This window comes from Crocodylus siamensis, chromosome 6 (assembly GCF_052110815.1).
Source record: "Crocodylus siamensis isolate JL-2025a chromosome 6, ASM5211081v1, whole genome shotgun sequence".
Taxonomy (NCBI): domain Eukaryota; kingdom Metazoa; phylum Chordata; order Crocodylia; family Crocodylidae; genus Crocodylus; species Crocodylus siamensis.
The window spans coordinates 1,987,787-1,998,132 of record NC_143400.1 but is presented as its reverse complement, the minus strand read 5'-3'; the positions used below and the strand labels follow the sequence as shown (position 1 = coordinate 1,998,132).

The following is a 10,346-nucleotide window of genomic DNA, read 5'->3' as shown; positions in this document are numbered from 1 at the left end:
AGGGGCTATTTGCTTTACAGGCGGGACAGAGAAGGGAGGAAAGGCGGGGGTGGGTGCTCTATGTCAAGGAGCAGTACACATCCTCTGCCAGCAAAATGGGGTCAGAGGGGCAGGCTGAAGTGCTCTGAGTCAAGATACAAGGGGGTCGTGGGAGAGGGATCTAACGGTGGGGGTCTACTACAGACCCCCCAACCAAGGGGAGGAGCTGGACCGGGAATTTTCGGGCCAGCTTGCAGAGGCACTTAAGGCGAGGGATGTAGTTGTCATGGGTGATTTAAATTACCCGGACATCTGCTGGGAGGAGCAGTCAGCCAGGTTGGGCCGTTCCAGGAGGTTCCTGGCCGAGACACAGGACCTCCACTTAACCCAGGAGGTGCACGGTCCCACCAGAGGAAACGCCCTGTGGGACCTGGTCCTGGCCACAGGTGATGAACGGGTCAGGGGCCTCCAGGTCCTCGACCACCCGGGTGACAGCGATCATCGCTTGCTGGAGTTTACCATCCAGCGCAGGGTATCCAGGGCCTGCAGCAAGGCGGTAGCCCTAGACTTCAAGAGGGCCAACTTCAACGAGTTGAGGAGACTAGTGGGGGAGGCGCTGGGGTTCTCAAGGGCAGGGGAGCTCAGTGCCCAAGATGAGTGGTCGTTTCCTAAGGAAATGATACTCAGGGCCTAAGGGGTGACCATCCCAACAAGAAGCAAGGGGGGCAAGAGTGCCCGAAAGCCCCCCTGGCTCACCAAGGGTGTCCAGGAATGCCTGATCACCAAAAAGGCGGTGTACACCCGGTGGAAGGGGGGGTGCTATCTCCAAAGAGGAGTATACCTCCTCTGCTCAGGCCTGGAGGGGGGCTGTCACGAAAGCTAAGGTGGAAGTAGAGCTAGGACGAGTGTCCAATATCAAAGATAATAAAAAGTCCTTTTTCAAATATATAGGGAGAATGAAGAAAGCACCGGGAAACGTGGGGCCCCTGCAAGATCCTCTGGGCAATCTGGTGGTTGCGCCAGAGCAGAAAGCAGACCTCTTTAACCAATTCTTCACCTCCGTTTTCTTGGGCAGGGACTGAGACTTCCCCACCGTGATGCAAGACGGACTCGAGGGGAATGCCTCCAGACCTCGGGTTGGGGAGGACCAGGTTAGAGAGCTTCTGGAGGGGCTGGATGTAGTCAAATCAGCAGGTCCAGATGCTCTCCACCCCAGGGTGTTGAGGGAGCTAGCAGGGGTTATTGCAGGGCCCTTGGCACGGCTTTGCGAGTGCTCGTGGTGCTCAGGCCAGGTGCCAGATGATTGCAAGTTAGCCAACGTGGTCCCCATCTTTAAAAAAGGGAGGAGGGAGGACCTGGGCAACTATAGGCCCATCAGTCTTACCACAATCCTAGGGGAACTCTTTGAGAAGATCATCATGGGGCACATCTGCGATGGGCCGGCCTCAGGGATGATGCTCAAGGGCAACCAGCACGGTTTCATTAGGGGCAGGTCACGTCAGACCAACCTGATTGCCTTTTACGATCAGGCACAAAGGCACTGGATGCAGGTGTCGCCGTGGACATAGTCTTTCTGGACTTCATCCAGGCCTTTGACACCATCTCCCACCCCATCCTCATTTAAAAGCTAGGTGACTGTGGCATTGATGCCTACACGGTCAGATGGATTGCAGATTGGCTGAAGGGTTGTACTCAGGGGGTGGTGGTGGATGGGTCATATTCGACCTGGGGGGAGTGGGCAGCGGAGTCCCCCAGGGCTCGGTCCTGGGGCCCGCGCTGTTCAATCTCTTTATCAGCGATTTGGACGACGGGGTGAAAAGTAACCTGCGTTAATTTGCTGATGATACCAAGATGTGGGGTGAGGTGAGCACACTAGGAGGGAGGGAAAGACTGCAGCAAGACCTGGAGAGGTTACAGGGGTGGGCTGACATAACCAGGATGCGCTTCAACACTGACAAGTGCAGGGTGCTGCACTTGGGCAGTAGTAAGCAGCAGCACACTTATAAACTGGGAAACTCCCTTGTCGAGAGCATGGAGGCAGAAAGGGATCTGGGGGTCAGCATTGAGTCCAAGATGAACATGGGCCGACGATGCAAGGTCACGGGTGGCAGGGCCAACTGCACCTTGTCGTGCATCCACAGATGCATCTCGAGCAGGTCCAGGGGGGTGACCCTCCCCCTCTGTGCGGCACTGGTCAGGCCGCGGCTGGAGTCCTGCATCCAGGTCTAGAGGAGGCCGCCCGCATGATCTGGGGACAGCATGGCAGACCCTACAATGAGAGACTGCGGGACCTGAACCTGTTCAGCCTCCACAAGCGAAGGCTGAGGGGGGACCTGGTGACCATCTATAAACTCACTAGGGGGGACCAGAAGGGTTTGGGAGAGACCTTGTTTCCCTGAGTGCCCCGCTCCTCCCCCACCGCATAACAAGGAAGAACGGCCCCAAGTTGTTGGAGAGGAGGTGTAGATTAGACATCCATAAGAACAACTTCGTGGTCAGGGCGGCCAGGATGTGGGAAATAGTGCTGGCTCCTGCCTTGGGGTCTTTAAGAGGAGGCTTGATGCCTACCTAGCTGGGATCATTTGAGCCCAGTTTTTCTCCTGCCCAGGCGGGGGGTCAGGCTTGGCGATCTACACGGTCCCTTTGACCCGACTTCTGTGATTCTATGGTATTGCCCTGGGAATCTGCAGAGAGCACTCCTTGGCCTCTCCAGCTGCAGCCGCCTGCTGCCGTTTCTTCCCTCCGTGATGGTGCCAAAGAGCCAGGGCCTGTGTATATGAGGCAGAAGCAAGGGACTTGGATTGGAGCTGCCTGGATTCTAGCTGGATGGTGCAAACGCTCCACTTGCACCGCATGGCTACATGCTGGCCAGCCTGCAGAGTGCGTGGGATCCAGTGGTGGACAGCGTTGGCTGCTGGACTGGCTCCCACCCCTCTGAGCCAGGCTCTGTCACTGTCTCTCTGGCATAAATTAAACTCACAGTTGAACCCCAGCTGCTCCGGTCAGCACGTGGCTTCACAAGCACATGAGCTGGGTCTCCAGTGCCCCTTGAAAAGCTTGCCCAACTAGTGCCTATCAGCTGTCTGCCCTGGCCAGCTGGTGTGAACACAATATGGGAGTAGGGGTAGATCTGTTTCAGGTGCCCTGAACATCTCGAAACCCTGCTGGTGAACTCCAAGGCCACCTGCATGTGCTGCAGCTGCCCCATCAGGCCCTGACAGGGACAGGGGCACATCTTGCTCCTGCCCAGACCCTGCTGGGGACTAGGGCCTGCTTTGTGCTGCTACTTAGACCCTTACCCAGACTATGGTCTCTGTGGCAGAGGGAGAGAGCTGCTGCCCCCAGGAGCTCCAGTCTCCATGGAGAGCTGAGCTCAGCCCATCATCTATTGGCCATCATGTCAACCTTGCCTGCTTGAGATGCACCTGTCCTTCCCCAAGGACTCTTCTTCGGATCAAACACGAACAAGGAAGGCATCAGATGTGGGAAGCAAAGGGGCAGGAAGCTTTTATTGGAGAGATACCCACCTGGGGCAGCCCCCAGGCATAAGCCCAGGCCACAGATTTCAATGACGGGCCACATTCAATGACAGGTCACAACAAGACACAAAACCAAAGGGGTTTCCCCTTCTACCAGCTCCCAGATTCAGCACGTGCTGAGCCCTGAAGATTGTCCAGTTCCACCTTTCCCTCCTATCACATTTCTTGCAGAAAAGTGCACAGCAATAGCGAGGCACAGGGATAGAAGCTGAAGCTGTGGAGCTGTGTTGGTGCCTGATCCGTGCCAAGAGGGACGAGAGGGAGAATTTCGGGGACGAGTTTTCATGACAGAACGTCCCAGGGCCCCACACTCGGGCTGATGAAGGCTCCTCTATTTGCACCCCCTCTTCCCCTCTACCCCCCTCCCCAAAGACCAGACTGCTCCGAGGCCCCCCCTAGCGCGGGATGAGGCAGATCTGGTAGCTGCGGGGCAGGGTGGCAAAGCCCACCAGCTTCGGGGAGATGTCGAGGTCCTGGCGGTCGATGGGAGACTCGAAGCGGAAGTGCTGCAGGATGCTGGTGAGGAAGAGGAAGAGCTCCATGCGAGCCAGCATCTCACCAAAGCAGTACCGCTTACCTGGGGGGAACAGGGAGAGAACTCAGGGCCTCGCGCCAGCTCCAGGGCCCATGGGAGCGGGGAACCTCAAGCCTGCCTCAACCCACCTGGCAACAGCTGGTCTAGTTTCATGGACCTTAGGGGGCTGGAAGGGACCTTACAGATCACTGGGGCCACCCGTCCTGCGCTTGGGTAGGGTGGCAGGGCTCAGGCAGGGGCAGCCCAGGACTGATGGGAGCAGTACGGACAGTTGATTTGAAGCTCAGAAGAGAGGAAGGTGCAACGTGCTTGCACAAGATAAAAGCAACCAGATCACAGGGACTGGGGCCTTGGAGGATGTAAGTACGTGGGTAGCTGCGGCAGAGCTGGTGGAAGGAGGGGAAGTGATGCCTGTCTCTGGGTCTGTGCCAAGTGCAGGACTCGTACCAATGGAGAAGGGCAGGAAAGCCTCATTCTTCTTGAATTGCCCCTTCTCATTGAGGAAGTGTCCGGGGTCGAAGGCTTCAGGTCTTTCAAAGTACTCGGGGTCCTTCAGCGCCGAGCCCAGCAGTGGAAACACCTCAGTGCCCTGGCAGAGGCAGCACCGTGAGACAGGCCTCACAGGCACAGGAACCTCCCCTTGTTTGTGCCCAGATTTGCCGTGGGGAAGGATTTGCACTGGGAGCAGAGAACAAACCTCCCCTCAGCGGTGAGAGGACTCGGAGACCGGACCAGGAGGTAAACGCCATGCCTGGAGGTCTCACGCAGACCTGCCACCCACCCAAGGGCCCCTGAGCCACACCTGGGGGATGGTGTAGCCCCGGAACTGGGTCTCCTTGGTCGTTCGACGTGACACCCCCATGGGGATGACGTCGCAGAACCGCTGGAACTCGTGGATGACGGCCTCCGTGTAGGGCATGCGGCTCCGGTCCTCGATGCTGGGGCTGCGGTTCCTGCCGATCACCCGGTCAATCTCTTCATGCACCTTTTCTGCAGAGGCAGAAGCCGAGCCTCAGGGCAGGGCAGGGCAGGGCTTTCGGGGCAGCATGGTACACGGTTGGTGCCCAGCCCAGACTGTCCACACGGGTGTGGTGGGGTGGGACTCTGGAGCTGAGTGGAGACTATTCCCCAGTGAGTCACAGCAGTCAGGAGGTTTCTCTCAGTCGCATGGAGCCCCCTTAGATGGTGACTGCGGTGCCCTTCCACCCATACCTACTTTCCTGATCGTGCCCCTTTTCCTAGCTGTGGCCAATCACTGAGCTGTGGGGGCAGGGGAAGTGCACACAGTCCTCTACCAGCTGTATGGCAGCAAGCAGAGCTGCCTCTACTGCACTCATCCTTCCACCACGATGCCCCCTGAGGATGTTCCCTGGCTTCACTGAGCCCATAGCCCAGCCCTGGCCCGCCCCTGTAAGCAAGGATCACTCCAGCCTTGCACCAAAAGGTCACTGAGATCAGAATCTGAGCCCTGATGCCCATTCCAGCAACTTGAGGGCCTGAGGTTGCAAACCACTTGGGAACCCTGGGCCGTTGGTTGGTTGGGAATGCTGAATTTGCCCCCAGGAGCAGGCCAGACTCTGGCCCTTGGAGGCTGAACTACCAGGACATAACTTATACCACTTGGCAGGTACTGATGGCTGTTTAACTCCACGCCATGTCTGTGTGAAACCCATGCTCTTGATGTCTCACAGCTGGACTGCAGCTGGGGGTGTCAACCCCAAGTCAGCATGAACGTCCATGGGGCTGGGGGAGCCACGGCACTGACCTCAACCCACGCTGTTACCTTCGATCTCCGGGTGCTTGAGCAGGATGAGGAAGCCGTAGCGCAGGGTGGTGCTGACCGTCTCCGTCCCAGCAAAGAACACGTTGAGCACGGTGAGGACGATGTTCTTCATGAAGAACTCAGAGGACGAGTTGTGCTTTTCCTGTCAAGGGGAGATGGCAACGAGGAGAAGGGAAGGCTTCTTTTCGGCCTGTGCGCCTCCAAATGCAGAGATGAGGATTTTGGCAGATGGAGCCCAGGGAAGACCTGGGAGAAGCAGCCACCTTTCTTGTGAAGACATGGGGGCTCCCCGTTCCCATTGCGCATGAGCAGGGCAATGTTTGACTCCCAACTGGAGCCAAAGGCAGCGCTGACCATGGAATTCACTGGGGGAGGCACAGACAAAGGTGCTACTGGGACCACGGTCTTGGCTCTGTCCACTGAAGGAAGAACACCCAGGGACAATGCCCCGGGAAACACAGCCAGTCTCCAATTACTGCCTCCCATTAAGGCAAATCAGGACAAGACCTCCCATGCAAGCAGCCTCCTGCCCCTCCATCCCAAAGAAGGCCACATCCCACTGGATTTTTCTGGATTTCCCTAAAGTCCCTCCCCGCTTCATCTGCCACCACCTGCCCAGCACCTGGTGCATCTTGATGAGGAAGCAGTCAATAAAATCCCGCGGGGCGTTGAGGTCCAGGGTCTCCTCATTGGCCTTCACCTTCTTCTCAATGTATTTCTCCAGCCCCACCAGCAGCTTGAAGGCCTCGTGCTGGGGGCCGGGCAGGTAATTCATGACACCTGCGAACATCTCGTAGAGCTGGGAGAGGAACCAAGAATTCCCTCAGCCTGGATCATGGGCTTGTGGACAGGTTGTCCGTTTTCCTGTCCATCCACATCGGGACATTTCCAATGATTCATTCCTTCTCCCCCTTGGTATCCATCCCTCTCCATATGTTCTTTCTTGTATATGCACGTGTATGTGTTTAAATGTGTCTTATCCATCCATCCACCCAACCACTTCCAGGTCGAGAAGGACCCATCCACCACCACCCTCTGGGTGTGGCCCTCCAACCAGTTGGCGACCCATTTGACCGTGTGGGCATCGACACCACAGTCTCCCAGCTTTTTGATGAGGACAGGGTGAGAGACAGTGTCGAAAGCCTTCCGGAAGTCCAGAAAGACTACATCCACAGCAACCCCTGCGTCTAATGATTTGGTGACCTGATCGTAAAAGGCCACCAGGTTGGTCTGACAAGAGCTGCCACTGATGAACCCATGTTGGTTGCCCCTGAGCATGCATTCCCCTGCAAGGCCCTCCTGGATGTGTGCCAGGATAATTTTTTCAAAGAGCTTACCCGGGATTGAGGTAAGACTAACTGGCCTGTAATTTCCCGGGTCCTCTTTTTTTTCCCTTTTTGAAGATAGGGACCACATTGGCCCTCTTCCAGTCCTCGCCAGAGCACCACGAGTGCTCATAGAGCCGTGCCAGGGGTCCCGCAATGACCTCAGCCAGTTCCCCTTCCTAGCTACCTTCCCATCTATCCACCTTCCTATCCATTCACCAGCTCCTCGTATTCCCATCCCTCCCTGCTTGCTATACTGCATATCAGTCATGCTATTTCCAACTAATCAGTTCACTACACAGTTAAGGCTCTCTGTCCCCATGCTCCGCTCCCTTTGACATCTCTCTGAAGGAAGGGGATTGAGGCCAGGTCTTGGCCCCTGCTGTCCAGACACCCACACAAAACACTTTTACCTGCCCCCAGGATGTGCAGGTGAAGCGGAAGCTCTCGAGCATCATGTAGAGCAGGGAGAGGAACTCCTTGTCCTCGTAATCAAAGCGGTCCCCAAAGACGACAGAGCTGATGACGTTGGACACCGTGCGACTCAGGACATAGGTGAGGTCAAAGGGCAGGCCTGGGACATGGGATGAGAAGGGATCTCTGCGGAGGGCTGTGGTGGAGCTAGAGCGTGGACAAAGGCCAGTGCCTGCCTCAGGGGCTGCCCCTGAGATTTCCTGAGAATGCTTGTCACCGAGGTAAACCAGAGTTAAAGGCTACTGCTGGGGCCCTGCCGAACTTTTAGCTCAGGGAAGCTGGTGTGACCCACCTTTGGTGTCCCGCAGTGCCCCCAGCAGGTACTGGGCTTCATCCAGGATCCGCTCCTCAATGCTCCTCTTGCCCACACCAAAGTTGCGCAGGGTGGTGATGGAGAAACGACGCAGTTGCTTCGCCCGCTCCCCATTGGTGAAGGCCACACCTGGAGAGTTGAAGAAGGGGAGTGTGTGCACTGAGCTGTGGGGCTTCTGGGAACCCAAGCTGGCCTTGCTGTCAGGGCTGAGAAGGACCCAGTAGGTCCCCCTCCCCCTCCCAGGAGAGCCGAGCACAGTGCTTTCCCAGTGCACCAGACTGGAACACCCCAGATTCGTGGTGGGAGCTGCAGCAGCACAAATGAAGCAAAGGAGTTTCCAGCCGGTTCCTGTGATGCACTGACTGGGAACCTCTGCCACACGACACCAGGCTGAGCTCCCATCTGGGGCAGATCAGCACTGAGGCAATGGAGCTGTGCTGCTTTCACTCTGCTGGGGTCCCAGAAGCTGCCCCCCAACCCCTTCTTGTGGACACCACTAACCGTGGCCCTGGAAGAGCCGGTCAAAAGTGGCCTGCTCCCCACGGCCACCAAACTCATCACCCTGGTCCACCAGGGCTTCCTTCGTGGCCCGGTAGCCACACAGCACCACGACACGGCGCATGCCCAGCTGGATGGTGTAGACAGGGCCGTACTTCTCACTGAGCTGTGGGACATGGGGACACTGAGGACCTCACCTCCCCACACAGCCCCAGCATCCCCTCAACCCAGCCCAGTTGCCTTCTACCGACACCCCCACCTGCCACACTCCCCATCCCTGAACGCTCCACAGCCCTTCTCTCGCAATGCCTCTTACCTGTAAGAATCTTCCTATTTCACATCATCCATAAACTCTGCCCCACAGCTCCTGATTGACCTCCCCTCTCTTCCCCCAGTAACACCTCAAAGCATCATGAGGGTGGGCTCTGATGGGAATTGGGGAACCCATGCCCAGCAAGACCCCTGCACCTTCATGAGTGACTTGAGCATGTTGCTGGTGTCAACCTGCAGCAGGTTTCCAATGAGTGGGAGGGGTGTGGGCCCCGGTGGCATCTTGCTGCGCCCCTGCATCTGCTTCCATGTCGAGAGGAGAATGAGGCAGGACAGGCAGATGGTCAGGAAGAGGGCAACTGCACCGAGCAGATCCATGGTCAGTGGCAGTCTTGATCCTGAAATGGTGTTTGACTGGGTTGAGAGCTGCCTTTTATCCCCGCCTCTTGCAGTGCCAGCACAAAAATCTTGGTTGCATAACTTGTTTGTGTAAATTGGATTTGGTTTCCTGTACTAGCTAGATGGTAACAGAGTCCAGGTGAAATCTCAGGGTTCCCTGCAGTAGCATGCTGAAAGCTGTGCACTTTACAACTATGCATGTGTTTCGCAGATGATGCTGGGCTATTGTGAAATGGTTTCCAGCCCCTTTGCTCCAGGCTGCACAGCTTTGTAAATGCCTCTCCTGGAAGAACCACTGAACCAAGTTCTGGGCACACCTGGAGGGGGACCTCAGTCTTGCCCAGGGGTCCCTCAGACTGGGAGCAGATCATGGAGGGCAGCTCCAAGACAAAGCTCTGCTGCTGTTGCCCTGCAGAAAGCCACAGAGATTTCATGGATACAAACCAAGATAGGCAGGAGTGGGAGAGTTCTCCACTCTCTGGCCTCTTCTTTTCACCTAGCTCCTTTGCTGACATGGGAGAGATTCCTGCCACTAGCAGCAGGGGAATCGGGCCCTGGGGTTGGGCATTGTTACGGACATCAGATGTGTACTGCCAGCCCTTCCTTAGCCTGGCACCTCCACCGGGCACCCACTGCCAGGTGCCTGACCTGCTGTTTTTTCTGCCCGAGTTCACATGAAATGCTAGGTATTAACCGGAGCACAAAGCCCTGCCATTGTGCTAGCCAACACTTGGCCTGATTTGGTCCCTGTTGCACTGGGTGCTGCAACCAAGAGGTGGGATTTCAACACAACACTTTCTCCAGCTTCAAAAAAACCACAAGTTCTTGCCCCCAACAGCAACAGACTGCATGAACAACTGAGCTCAGCCCCTTATTTTCTGGACATCACACCAATCCTGCCTGTTTGAGATGTCCCTGTCCTTCCCCAAGGCCCGTTCCTTCAGATATAACAGGTACAAGGAAGGCAGCAGACATGGGAAGCGAAGGGGCAGGAAGCTTTTATTGGAGAGAAATCTACCTGGGTCAGCCTCGTGGATAAGCCAGCACCAAGGACTTCAAGGACAGACCCCATGGCGTGGCAGAGGTCACAGCAAGACTCAAAACTAAAAAGTGGGATTTCAGTAAAACTCTTTCACCAGCTCCAAAAAACGCACAAGTGCTGAGCCCTGAAGCTCATCCCGTACCACAGCTCCATTTCATCATTGGACTTTCCGCCGTTTCCACCTGCCAC

At 56.5% G+C, this 10,346-nt stretch overlaps 1 protein-coding gene across 3 annotated transcripts; it reads right to left on the bottom strand.

Moving 5' to 3' along the window:
- Nucleotides 1–3,460: 3,460 nt before the first annotated feature.
- Nucleotides 3,461–9,259, bottom strand: LOC149860397 (cytochrome P450 2A13-like). Of its 3 annotated transcripts, none has more exons than XM_090051252.1 (9): nucleotides 8,915–9,143; nucleotides 8,450–8,612; nucleotides 7,928–8,077; nucleotides 7,575–7,735; nucleotides 6,459–6,635; nucleotides 5,837–5,978; nucleotides 4,856–5,043; nucleotides 4,501–4,642; nucleotides 3,461–4,095 (listed from the first exon to the last, which is right to left on the bottom strand). In XM_090051252.1, the coding sequence occupies exons 1-9, from the start codon at nucleotides 9,092–9,094 to the stop codon at nucleotides 3,914–3,916; spliced, it is 1,485 nt and encodes a 494-aa protein (XP_089907378.1). In that variant the 5' UTR covers nucleotides 9,095–9,143; the 3' UTR covers nucleotides 3,461–3,913. The 3 variants fall into 3 exon arrangements, with proteins under 3 accessions (XP_089907378.1, XP_089907380.1, XP_089907381.1); XM_090051254.1 differs by lacking the exon at nucleotides 8,915–9,143 and adding an exon at nucleotides 8,763–8,905; XM_090051255.1 differs by lacking the exon at nucleotides 3,461–4,095 and having other exon boundaries at nucleotides 4,597–4,731; nucleotides 8,915–9,259.
- Between the last annotated feature and the right edge of the window lie 1,087 nt (nucleotides 9,260–10,346).

What these genes read in the sequence shown, in the direction of transcription:
- LOC149860397 (XM_090051252.1), bottom strand. Translation starts at nt 9,094, where the DNA reads ATGGATCTGCTCGGTGCAGTTGCCCTCTTCCTGACCATCTGCCTGTCC. An exon ending in CCGGCTCTTCCAGGGCCACG is followed by an intron (nt 8,078 to 8,449) that starts GTTAGTGGTGTC and finishes TCAACTCTCCAG; the next exon opens with GTGTGGCCTTCACCAATGGG. An exon ending in CCTGCACATCCTGGGGGCAG is followed by an intron (nt 6,636 to 7,574) that starts GTAAAAGTGTTT and finishes TTCCTCTCCCAG; the next exon opens with CTCTACGAGATGTTCGCAGG.